Source organism: Manis javanica, chromosome 15, assembly GCF_040802235.1.
Source record: "Manis javanica isolate MJ-LG chromosome 15, MJ_LKY, whole genome shotgun sequence".
Taxonomy (NCBI): Eukaryota; Metazoa; Chordata; class Mammalia; order Pholidota; family Manidae; genus Manis; species Manis javanica.
The window spans coordinates 86,987,428-86,999,920 of NC_133170.1; the positions used below are offsets into that span (position 1 = coordinate 86,987,428).

General features: G+C 62.3%; 2 protein-coding genes across 11 annotated transcripts in view; one reads left to right on the forward strand and one right to left on the reverse strand.

The window, feature by feature from the left end:
• Nucleotides 1-519, reverse strand: part of ARVCF (ARVCF delta catenin family member) — a 45,694-nt gene extending 45,175 nt beyond the window's left edge. For 3 of the 5 annotated variants that reach the window (XR_012125912.1, XM_073223722.1, XM_073223723.1), the window contains exon 1: nt 309-519. The gene's annotated coding sequence lies outside the window, so the exon portion shown is untranslated. The remainder of the gene's footprint in view (nt 1-308) is intronic. The other 2 variants (XM_036993571.2, XM_073223720.1) reach the window with 2 other exon arrangements.
• A 374-nt stretch (nt 520-893) lies between these two features.
• The window catches only part of TANGO2 (transport and golgi organization 2 homolog), a 36,463-nt gene continuing 24,863 nt past the window's right edge, over nt 894-12,493 (forward strand). The window contains exon 1 of one of the 6 annotated variants that reach the window (XM_073223755.1): nt 894-1,041. Coding sequence is in view for 1 of the 6 variants with exons in the window: in XM_073223754.1 (XP_073079855.1) it covers nt 3,429-3,435 (7 nt within the window). In the remaining 5 variants the exon portion in view is untranslated. Of the gene's footprint in view, nt 1,042-3,417; nt 3,436-4,480; nt 4,634-12,493 lie in introns of those variants that run through there. The other 5 variants (XM_017675881.3, XM_017675880.3, XM_073223754.1 and 2 more) reach the window with 5 other exon arrangements.

Here is a 12,493-nt window from a genome sequence, read left to right on the forward strand (position 1 = left end):
GGCGGACAGGCTGCGGAATTGGGCCGCGTCTCCGCTGCGGCGCGCGGCGCGGGGCGCCCTGGCCGGATCCGGCAGGCCCCGAGGCCGGGTACAAAGGGAGCCGCCCCCGCTGGTCCATGTCTTACGCACCGCAGCGCGGGCGAGGTGCGGGAGGGGAGCCACTCGACGCAGACCCCCGGCCCAAACACGGGTCCGACCTCGACTCCCCGCACAGGAGCCCGCCCAGATCCCGGCTCCCTGGCCGTGTCCCAGTCGCGGCCCCAGCCCCCTGCCACCTCCCCGGGCCCCGACCCCGGGCCCGAGCCTACCTGGCGCGCGGCGTGGGCGGCCCCGCAGCGCGGCCCCCGCCCCCAGGCGGGCGTCCTCCGGTCCCTTGGCGCGCAGGGCGCGGCGCGGATGGAGGTCCGCGGGAATTCAACTTGGGCCGGTGCAGGAGGCGGACCCCTCCCGGGCCCAGCGTGCAGTCCCCGGGTCAACCCTTTCCACCCCTCGCGCGGCCCGTGCGCAAAGCGGGCCAGGCCGGCTACCCGACCCTCCGCCCCGCCCCATCCGACCGCGAATTTTCCCATTGGTCGGGAGACGCGGCGCAGCCCGGCAACCGTCGTCGATTGGACGACCGCAGGGAAACGCCAGCTGCCACTGGGCCTCCGGGATGTCCGTCCCAGCTGGCCCGCCCCCTCGCGAGTGGCTGAGGCCCCCGCACCTGCCGTGACTGCTGGCTGCGGCGGCGGCCGGGGCCGCCGACCTCTACCTCCCGCGGAGCTGTCCCCGCCCGGCCGCCTTTGGGGACGTTCCCGGACTGTCTGGCCCCGAGCAGGGGCTGGCAGGCCTAGCGCCCCTTCCCCGGACTCTGGCTGCGTTGCCTCCATCACCATCCCCAGTTCGCAGGTATCCTCCGGCGTCTGCTGTTCGCCGGTCGCCGTGCGCCGCGCCTTCCTGTCGACATCTAACTACATCGTTCACACAGCCGGCGAGGAAGAGTTCTGCTGCCATCCCACTTCACAGATGGGAAACCAAGGCTTAAAAAGGTCCTCCCTTGCTGTAGGTCACCGGGGCTCGAACCCAGTCCTCTGACTCAGGGGCCCCAGGGCTCTCCCACACTCAATTGCCCCAGGTCCCCGCAGCAGAGGCAGCGGTGGGTGGGAGGCTGCAGTGGTCCCGAGTCCAGGAAGGGTCCCCTCGGTGAACAAGGGGTTTTCCTTGCCTGCCAGGTGTGAATCTACAGAACCTCAGGCTCTGTCCACCCTGCAGAGTCCCGCGGGACTCTCCCTCTCACTTCCCTCTCGTCACTGCAGCTTTGAGCCTGGGCACAAGGGGTTTATCATCCGCCCCCACCTGGTGTCCCATTTTCTCCTCGCTACTTGAGCTCCTTGAGGAACACTGTGAGGTTCAGCCACACCCACAAAGTTGAGTTTAGCACAGGTTGCATTTTTCTGCCAGGACCATTTTTCTGGTCCCTGTAGTGACACGGGGCACATATGTGGCCACAAATGGGATCATAACCATTGGCCAGCTGCTATGGGAGACATCAGTGGGGTTGCTGCCCACTGGGGCTTGTTTCAGGGATTCCTGAGATGATGGCTCTTTGGCCAGTGACTGGCTCATGCTCGGTTCTAATCCTTCTCTGCCCTGGTCGCACCTGGAGATGACCAGTTCCTCAGCTCACCATACTTCCCAAGGAAGCCCCAAGGGTGCTAATAGGGAGACCAGACATGTGTGTATTATTCACCCACATCAGGGGGCCAGAGTGTTCACCCAATAGTTGCTGGGTCAGAACAAAGATAATGAATTAAACTGAGACTAGAACTCACCCCTGGAACCACCACTGGGCCCTCCTATGGTGCCTGGCATATGTGGCAAATTAACCCTGCCAGCACTTCACAGCCAGGCAGCCACCACCAATCAACTGGAGTTGGCACTTGAGGTGAGGCCATTTGGCACCCTGGCACAGTGATGTTGCTCACAGCTCTGGGTGGGCAGAATGAAGTGTCCCTTTGGAACACTGTGCCCATCAGCAAGGTAGCTCTCATCCCGTGCAGCAGCACCACTGGTGACATTCTGGTCCAGCTACTGGGTTGGCTGGGGGTTTCTCTTCCCTCCATGAGGAGTGGATTTCATTCGCCCGACTGTCCCCACAGATCTCTGCAAGGACACTGGCCTCTGATCCTCCTGGATCCCCTTTTCTCCCCTTTGACTTCAAGCAAGTGAGCTTGTGGTCTGGCATTGTTCCTTGCCCCCACTTGCTGCTGCTGGTGGCAATAGGGGCTGGACAGACTTCTGGTGAGAGAGCACAGGGGAGACTTGCACACCCAAATCAGTCCACATAAGGGCTGCCTCCCTCCCCTCTCCTTCCCACTCCCACTCCTGGCAAGACTTGTCTTGCCCCCCAGGCTGGATCACTAGCCACATACAGAGGATTAGGGTGGGCAACACCAGTTCCAGGAGGGCTCAGGGCCACTGTCTGGCAGTGGGCCCACCATGACCCAGGCTGCAGGTAGGGATCAGAAACAGAGAGCAGGGGAAAGAGGCTCCACCCCTTGCCTGCTACCACAGAACCCAGTAACCCAGTCTCTGCCCTCTCTTCTTGGCTGCTGGCCAGCTTTGTAAGGACATCCCTGGGGCATGTGAGTAAAGCTACAGGGAGAAAAAGGTTTCAGCAGGAGGCCAAGAAGAACTCAACAGCTGCAGATGTTCAGAGACCAAAAGGGTGGCCAAATAAGGTGGTGTGCCCCCCATCTATGGATGTGTGTAATTAGAGGTGGGAGGGCAGTCATTCCCTTGCAGCTCTGAGATCCCAGGCCTCAGGTCCCACCCCAACCCATCTCATCTAGTCTTACCGGCTCCCTAGCACCAAATGTCCAGACTGGAGTTAGTGGTGACAGTGAATGTTAGAGTATCTGATATGGTTCCAAGTAGATGGAGAGTATGTAGATGGGAGTGGGCTGACAGGGCCATATGCTCTCTGTGACAGAGCAGGATCTGACCCTTTGTCCAGTCCACACATGACTGCATTCCCTTTTGCTGGCAATGGGCAAGTGCCACTCCCAAGGGCCCTGCCAATCTCTGTCCCACTCCTTTGAGGCATATGGTCTGGTGGTTTGGGGTGGAGGACTCTGTAGTTGCTGCTCCATACCCCAGGGCATGGTCACTCACCCCTAAGCCCCAGGTCTTGCTTATCCAACACTACTACCTTTTGGGTGGACTATATGGTTTGTGCCCAGAGGGAATCACTGGCACCCACCAAGCAGGATTCTGCTGCTGGGTGGCAGAAGGAAGGACCATGTGTCAGGCTAGGTTTGCTGCCTGCTGGCCATGAATCCTTGGACATCTGGAGTCCTTGGTTTCTGTGCTAGTAAAGGGCTTTGGTTGGGTTCCAGGAGGACCATAGCTGAGACGGCAGAAGAGTGGAGTGGAATGGGCTTTGTGGCATGTCAGGCAGGTTTGGATTCAACTCTTGCCTTTGCTGGTTACCAGCCAGGCCCTTCCCCTGCGTTTTCCACAGGGCATCAGTGCTCTGAATCAGGGTCCGGGTGCTCAGGTCTTCAAGGCAGGGCTGTGGAGCTAATCCAGCCACTGCCATTTGCCACCTTTTTTGACTTCAAGCAAGTGATGCATCTGCACTGGACCTCAGTGTTTGCATCTGTAAAATGGGGTGAACGAAAGCTGGGCACCTGGACTCTGAGTTTAGAGTGCTTAGCACATTGTCATTATGCTTAATGCAACTGTCATTCTTGTCACAGTTTGCTGAGTGCCCACTTTGGAGCAGCCCTGGGCCTCTGACTCTCCACCTTCCTTGTACTCAGGCCCCAGGCGCAGACCAGAGAGGTACAGGGGGCTGAGAATGCCTCTGTCCTCTTGGGAGAACCTTAGTCAGTGCCCCTTCCCAGCCTCTTGCTCACCTGCTCGGCCAGCACAGCCCTGCATATTTGGGACCTGGACTTGGAGAAGGCTCCAAGGGGCTGCAGGGCTGCGGCGGCTGGGTGGGGATGGGCGGAACTGCTTGGTTCAGGGTCTGTCCAGAGCCTTGCAGGAATGTTAAGGGGTCAGGGTTGCAGTGAAGAGGGGGCTAGAAGCCAGAGAGGCAGAGTGGCCCCGGCTGAGGGCATAAAGGAAAGGGAGAGCTGACCGGATCCAGAGGCCGGGATTGAGGGGGACGGAGGTGGGGTTGGACCAGCACCCAGGCTGAGGGGCGGGTCCGGAAGTGAGCATCCCTGTGGCGCTTCCAGTTAGGGCCGCGGGTGGGCAGATGACCTTTGGGCTCCTGGAGCTCAGGCCGCGGCCCCAACGGGTCCGGGTAGGCATGAGCTCCGGGCGGCTGCAAGCAGTTGCCACCTCCCGTGGACGTCCTCTGGGCCAGGGCCCCGAGGAGGCCCCAAAGGCCGTGGGGTTCACTAGGCGCCCAGAGCCGGTGCAGCCCCCAAAAACTTGGCGCAGGCCTGGGGGCGGGACACCGGGAGGGCTGCCGCTCCCGAGCGACTGCCAGGTCAGCCAATGGTGCTCCGTGTAGCGGCGCGGTGCCCCGCCCTCAGCCGCGCAGCCCAGTGACGAGCGCGCAGATAGCGGGAGGGGCGTGGCTTGGGCGGTGGCGGCGGCGCGCGAGCGCGGCACCCGGAAGTCGGCAGCGGCGGAGGCGGTGAGTGCGCGGCCGGAGTCTGGGGCTGGCGGACTCCGCTCTCAGCAGGGCTGGCCCGGGCGCGGGGGCGCGGGCGAGGTAGGGCGGGGAGATGCCCGCCCTGCCTCAGTTTCCCCTTTCCGCGGCGTGGAATGGAAATCTAGCGGCCGGATCCGGGGAGGCCAAATCGACCCCGGCCGCCGAAGCACCCCGCGCGTTTCTGGAGGGTGTTTCCAGCGATCCCCACTGGGACAGGGTGCTGGGACCACTGGCAGGCTGGGCCCCTGTCGTTGTGCAGAGACTGGCGGGGCTGGGAGCTGTGTGACAGGTGCAGGGTGGGTGGGCTACGGTCGGACCTCTCTGCAGCCCTGAGTCACGGTGCTCCCTCTGCGTCTTTGCTGCGGGGTAGCGGGGGGACAGCTGACGTTTGTCTGAATTGGTACCAAGTGCCAGGTTTATCCCTGCACTTGGACGCTTGGACGCAGCCTTCCTGGAGTGGCTCAGGTAGTCAGACCACCCGCCCAGGGTATGAGAGGTGGGAGCTGGGCCAGGCTGCTCCCAGGACAAGGCCTGGCCCGGTGCTGGGCGTCAGACCCCTTCCCGGACCCCAGCACCTCCTGTGCTTCCTGGCCTCTCTCTCGGTCACAGCTTCAGACCGAGCCCTTTGCCCTTGGACCAGTCCCTGAGCCCCCTCCTCCGGCAGGGATGTCACGTGCCCTGCTCTGGCTTGGCCTGGCGTCCTCCAGACCTGCTGACCACTGTTGCCTTGAGGGCTCAGAGCCCTCTTCCATGAGGCAGATGTGCCGTGATGACATCTGGAAGGGGGTGCCTACAGCTGGTGCTTTGGAACTTGCTTGTTAATCCTTTAAGCAGCCTTTTGGGGCAACTGTCCATTGGCCAGACACCTTTCACAGGCTGAGCTGAAAATGGTGCTCCCAAGGTCGCTCAGAGCTGGGGCTGGCTCCCAGTGCCCCTGCTCTCCGTGGGCCCCTCCCAGGAGCCTCCGTGCATCAGGTGACCTGTCAGGTGGGGTGGGTGCAGGTGGACACAGCAGAGCTTCTGCTCCCCCCACATTTCAGTGCTCCTGTGGGATGAGGTGGGTGGGTTGCCCTGGTGCTCCCATCCCCTCAGGACCCTGACCACTTGTCCTAGTCCTGCGGCTGTAGGTCACTGCTGTGTCCACAGACAGCAGGCCCCTCAGACCTGGCCACCGCCTGTTCCAGCGTGTGGGGACAACAGCCATGCCTCCCACCCAGCCCCTAATCTGTGATCACTGCCTCCTTCCTCTGTGTCTTCACTGGTGGGCTGTCTTTGTTCCTGTTTTACCATGAGTGTGACAGTGTGCTGTGTCGAGGGGACATGCTCCTGTACCTGGCCTCCTCACCAGAGGGTGAGCTCTCTGAAAGCACCCTGGTGCTTGCCCATGGAAGATGTGTGCCTGTCACTCCTGAGGACTGGGGAGAGATGAGGGGGCCTCCAGAGCACACCTGGGAAGAAATGGCCCAGGTCAGGGAGGCCAGGAGGATCCCCGTAGCGGTGCCACTCTTGTTGTTTGCACCCCGATGTGTGCGCACAGGGTCCGTCCTTTGGGGGGGGTGTCTGTCGGCACGTGAGGGCAGCACTGGAGTCTGGCGTGTGTCGGTTGGGACCACGGGATCTGGTGATGGGCTTCATGAAAACTAGGCCGTCCGGGGCTGCCGAACTGCTCTCACGTCATCACTGCAGCTTTTTCCGCCATTCTTCAACTTTCTCGTTTAGATTGCAAAAATCATATGTGCACACTTAAAAGTGAAAAACGCCAGCCCCCATGTCCTGGTGGCTGCTGACACTCAGGGTGTATCTGTCCCAGTCTTCAGGACTATGGTGACTCCAAGTGCCTGCTTCCCCCTCTGAAGGGCTGCTGGGAACACCCTTTCCCTCATTAGAGGGAGCTGTGGGGCTGGGCGGGCCCGGGCTTTCTGTGGAAACTGAGTGTGCCTGTCAGGAGGGGCCGAGGTGTGGGGGTCGCCCCACGCCCCAAGCTTTCTACACTGCTCACTGGGCCCCTTGTTTGGGCTGCTCCTTTGAACTGTGAAGGGATGGTGACACTTGGTGTGAGACAGAGTCGGTGGTCCTGAAACATCTCAAAGATACTAGGAGAGAATATTGCTGAAGAAAATTTCTCATGGTGAAATGCCACTTAACAGCCCAAATGGCAAAGCTCAGATGGGGGGAGGGCGGCGCGTGGCAGCAGGCTGGCTGCTCAGAATCTACATAGACGTCAGGGCGCTCCCAGCCAAGGCCCGGGAACAGCCACACTGTGTTCCCTGGTGTGTTTACCTCCTCTGCTGGCAGCCACTGGGAAGGCAGCAGCTGGTGCCTTCCAGCCCCACTCTGGAGCCGCCTCTGCTCAGCGGCGGGGGGTGGGAATCCGAGGGACCCTGTCCCCTACCTGTCCCCTCGGGACCAGCTGGACAGGCCGGCTGGCCTTAAAAGGTGTTCCCACATGTGTCAAGAGCTTGGTGGAATGAAACGGGACTGCAGGCTCGGGGGCCCGGGTCGCCTCCGCGCAAAGCCTGTCGCAGCTGGGTGGGAGCCCGCTTCCTCGCGAGCTGGAAGCCTCGCTTTCCTGAGGAGCCAGGCCCTCGGCTCCAGCTCGGTGTCGTCTCGGCGGGAACGCCTCTGGCTCTCTGCATGCATCCCTGCCATTCCTTGCTGCACTTGGCCTCAGCACGTCCCCCCTTTGTCCTGTTGATGAGGACAGTGCTCCCAGGGGGCACAGGCCTCCTCGTCTGGTGCCCTGGGTGTCCGGCTGCACTGGCCCTGCTTGGAGGCCTTTTGAGCTGGGACAGAGTCTGTTCTGCCCTTGCCCCCCCGGGCAGCCCCTCCCCACCGGGAGGGACACCTCGAAGCCGGTGGGGGAAGGAGGCAGCGTCTATGCACTTTCTTCTCACAGGCAGCTTTTGGCACCTGGGCTGTCCATTTTCCCCCCGTATAAAATGTGCCCGCTGTAAGAGTGTGCTTGTTTTAGGGGTCTGGCTCTGTGGGCTGTGCGGTGAGTCCAGCCACAGAACCGGCATCCACAGCGGGGTGTGGGAACCATGGGGCACCCAGACATCTCAGGTCCCCCATTGTCCCCTAGACCAGGTGGCCCAGACCTGACCTTTGTCCCCTGGATGGGTCTCACTTGCTTCTGGCCTCCCTATACACATGACCAGTGAGCTCTGTTCAGGGTGGGGCCTCCTGTTCCACTGGGCAGCTGCCCGCCAGGGCTCCCTCCACCCCGTTCGGCGCCACACGCTGCTCTGGTGTGTGGGCACCACTGTGGATGGACATGGGGTGGCTTCCAGTTCCAGGCTGCATGCTTCCTAGCCTGGGTTCCTAGTGGACACAGGCCCCCGCACAGCACCTGGCGTGGCAGGTGGGCGTGGGGTGTGGCGCAGCAGCCCAGGGTTTTAGAAGATTCTGTGATGAGACAAGTGCGAGACTTGTCCTCCAGACACTGGCATATGCACCAAAGTTCAGAGGCCCAGTGACGCATGCAGGGCCTGAGGCGCCTTGTGACGGATGTCGAGGTATGACTGAGGGGGGATGGCAGGAGACCCCAGCAGCTAGGGAGCACCGGGCTATATACCATCCCCCCCACCACACCCCACTGGCAAAGCATTGGGCATATCTGAGAGCTAAGCCAAAATAGAACTATGCAAGGAGGTCAAGGGAAGGGGGCCCGTCCTTTGGGACAGGGAGAATAACTGCTACCCGTAAAGATGGGAAACTTTGCTATACAAGCACAGACTGTTTCTGACGGGCAGTGCCACAGGCAGGGTAGCGGGGCAGAGAGGGGCTGGGAGAAACCTCGCAGCCTCCGGAGCTGACAGGCTGTGCCTGCCTGTCACGTCAGCCACACTGTGGACCGGGAATCAGAACCCTACCAGTGATGTGGACACCAGCATGCAGATGGCCACAGATGTGCAGCCACTGGGAGATGCCAGGAGAATGTGGCAGGAGCGTTGCCTGCTAACCTGGGGTGGGCGAGCAGGGGCAGGTCGTGTAGTGGGGGACATGCCCCCCGGCACAGTGAGCAGTACCTGCGCTGGACGTTTGGAGTGAGCTGGGCCAGGCCTGCTCATCAAAGAGCATCCCCCTCTGCCCATCCGATCCGCCCCCTGGGCCTCTGTCATTGGAAGGTCCTCTGCCCGTTTGCGGAGCGTGTGTGCTGGGTTCCATCATGGCGCTCTGTACAGGGTGGAGACTTGGCGGGGCTGAGACGCCAGCCAGAGCCAAGAGGTGGGGTGAAGGTGCCCATCCCCTGGGGAGGCTGGTGACGCTGGGTGGGCTTGGGACACTGCCCCTTGGTGAGGACGGGCCTGTGCGGGCAGTCAGTGGGAAACGGGGGCAGTGGGATCCTGCATGTGTGACAACCCCAGTGCCCACTCCTGTGTTCTGCTGAGAACAGTCTGGGAGCACACAGCTGACCAGAGAGGGGCTTTGTCGGATGTGTGTAGGTGGGTGTGGGGAGTGGGCACCACAAGCACAGGCCCTGCCGGCCCTCCAGGAGCCCCTGGCCCTGTCAGCAGGAGACAGGAGCCTTGGGCTGGGCCACAGAGAGGCTGAACAGAGCAGGTGGACAAGCAGGCAGCGGGCAAGAGAGGACCGGGGGGTCGGGAGACAGGAGGGTGCAGTCCTTGGAGGAAGTGGTGCTGGTCAGCATGGGTGGGTGACCAGTGCTGTCGATGAGTGATCCCCGTTAGCCCTTCGGCAGGGGTAGGCCAGCAGCCAGGTGGGGTATGGAGCTCAGAAGAGGGGGATGGGAGTCAGCGGCCACACCAGCAGTGCTGAGGTCTGGCACGGCTGCCCCTCTGCCAGGTCCTTCCCTGTCTGGGCTGGCGGCACCAACGAGGCCTGGTTACTGTGGCCCTCAGCCCCTCCTGCCTCCTCTCCCAGGGCCCACGGCCTTCAGCCAGGGAAGCAGGTCCGCACCATGGCCGGCAGGCTGTGCACAAGCCCCCCCAGGCACCAGTCCTCACCCCTACACAGCCCTCACCTGAGACACTGTCGCCATTGGTTTGTCTCTTGGCACACGGTGCCGACTCACCTCTGGCCTGTCTGCCTGCTTTGTGCTCTCATCCTGCGCGTATTATGTGCCATGCGGAGCGAGGTTTGGGGCTTGCCTACCTGAAGAGCCTGGTGCTCCTAAGAGAGAGAGGAATGGTGCCCTCAGTTCCTCTGGGAGGCCGGGCAGGAGGAAGGGGCTGTGGCTGGAGGGCGCCTTCGGAGGCTGCAGGCGAGCAGGCAGGTGTGCTAGGAGAGCTCTCCACAGAGTCGGCGGCCAGTAGGCGCCAGGTGCCTGGGAAGCTGCCACGCTGTGGCCGGAACCGTGCATGGGAACAGCTGGAGCAGAATCCATGACCCACTCTTCCTTTTGTGCAGAATCACCAGGTGGTTAGACTCGGAAAAAAGGATGCGCTGAGCCAGGATCTGGGAAGATGTCCACCGGCTTCTCAGAAAGGAGAGGCCGTTGGCTTTGGTTTGAAGATGGCCTTTTCCTTGTGCTTCACACCTCCAGGTCCTTCTGGCCTGGGCTCAGGTGTGCCAAGGGACTCCAGGTATGTGCAGGCCCTGCACTGCCCGGTGGTTACCAGGATCTGTTTGGGCTCCAGGCGGGCGGACCTGGAGAGGTGCCCACTGAGACTGGAGGAGGTCACCTTGGCCACGCAGCAGGAGCCCCAGGCTGAGCGCCCGGGGATGGTGGCGCGTGGGCACATAGGAGGTGTGGGTGCGCCAGCCTCACCTAAGCACCTGCAGTCTTGCATGCGGGCTGGGCCGGATTGCATCCCCATGCTCAGGGCCTTTGTCGCGGTCTCAGGCCATGCTGGAAGCTGTCAGAGAGACCGCATGCCCAGAGCTGCCACGTTCCTCTCAGCAAGACTTAATGCTGGGCCCTATTCAGGTCCAGAAAAGTCCTGGGAAGTTTTTTAAAAGAGTTGTCGCTTTGCCAAGCTCACAGGGATCAACTGTTTATGCGGAATATTGGTTGTGACAAAGGTTGCGTGGTTGTCCTGCAGAGCCAGGGGGCCTGTGTGAGGATGCTCCCGAGGTGTGGCGCTCAAGCCCACCCTGGTTCTCCTTGCAGAGCAGTCCGGGCAGGTATCCCGCAGGCCTTGCCCTGAGCCTGGAATTACCTCCCCACCCATGCCCCTGCGGCAATGGCTTCTGCCGTTGGCCGGGTTCAGGATGCCTCTGTGATGCCCTGGGGCTTGGCGCTTGTCAGCACAGTCGGCCACATCCCAGGCTCTGCGCTCCAGCCTCACATGTGGCCCCTCGGGCTGTTGTCTACACGCCTTCCCCTCGGCCCAGGCCATGGGCTGGGGTCTTCCATCCTTGGGCCAGTCCCCTGTGTGTGTGGCAGTTGTGAGATAGCGCCCCCAGCAGGGCCACACGTGGGCACCGTGGCTTTTCACCATGGTGGGAGGGAGCCATTGCTCCCTCACCAGCTTTCCTGGAGGCTCCCCATGACACTGGGGAGGGTTGGCTGCTGGAGAACCGTGAGGCCAGCAGGGCCACTGCGGAAAACAGGCTGGCTTCCAGTGTCTATGTGACGTGGCTGGGTGGAGTGGCTTGTGGGCGAGCAGGCCCAGTACCAGGGGCTTCCTGGCCTTCTGGGGAGCTGCCTGGGAGCAGATGCAGGGTTGGAGGGGCCCACTTGACCCCAGCACCCCACATATGCCTGCTCCTTCACCCTGAGTGCAGCTAGCGGGCACCCCTCCACAACCAGGCGTGTGGCCTGAGCTCTCGGGGACATGGGACCACACGTGAGAAGTACTCAGTTGTCCGCCTGCTCTGTGGCACCCAGGCCCAGCCTCCTTTGGGTCAGTGTGCCGCCCACTTGGGGGCTGAGTTCTGGGGCACCCACCCCATCAGGTGGGGGCCTTCCTCGGTGCCTTTTTGATCCAGTTGCTGTCCCGGTTGTCGTGAGGGCAGGTGACAGGAAGGAAGGAAAAGTGAGCCCTTCGTACCTGGAGAGGGTGGGGGTGTGATGTCTAGCGGCCTCCCTAGGGCCTGGTGAGGTGCACATATCACCATGGTGGCCTCCTTGGCCCACTGGGGTGGGCAGCACCTTGGATGCAGGACGCAGGGGCAGGGCATGGCTTCCTGCAATGCTCACACGCAGCCAGGCTTTGCCCACCTCAAGGCATCCACCCTGTGGTCGCCAAGGCCTGTGGTCAGGGCCCCTGGTCAGGTACCCTGGGACCTGCCGGCCTCTGCCTCCAGCCGGGCTGGCTCTGGCCCTCAGGGCTGCCCTGTGATTCTGCATTGCCCTGACTTCTCTGCTGCCTCGAGGAGGACCCCAGTGAGGGCTGGGGACAGGTGGGGCGGGATGTCACTGAGAAAGCCAGATGCGCTTCTGCTCAGGATGCCACCCTCCCCTACAGGTTTTACCAGCGCAGGTGGCCTTCAGGGTGGGCACCTCCTGACAGTGTAGATGCCACCTGGTGAGGATGAGCCCTCCCCGCTGGCTCCCCCGCTCTTCCGTTAGTCAGGGGAAGCAGAGAGGGGCGTTTTCTCAGGGCCTCGAGTGACCGGCAGGCAGGTGCTCAGCAGCAAGGATAGGACTCTGGCGCCGAGGGCGGTCCTAGCTGCCTACCTGCCCCGCACCCAACTTGTGCCGCAGTGGCCAGCACAAACGGGGCTGTGTCCAGAGCGTGTCTCAGAGGCCTGGGAGTGGGAGGTGGCCTCACGAGCAGGGGCGGCAAGGAGACTTCACCGGGTCCTGGGCTTCAGGGGCCCTGTGGTGGGCCTGGGCGGGGCATGCTGGAGAAGTGCCTGCACTCTCAGCACCTGCCAGGAGTTCGCTGTGGCATGTCCAGCCTCTGAGAAGGAGGCTGCTGGGGTGCTGGGTGA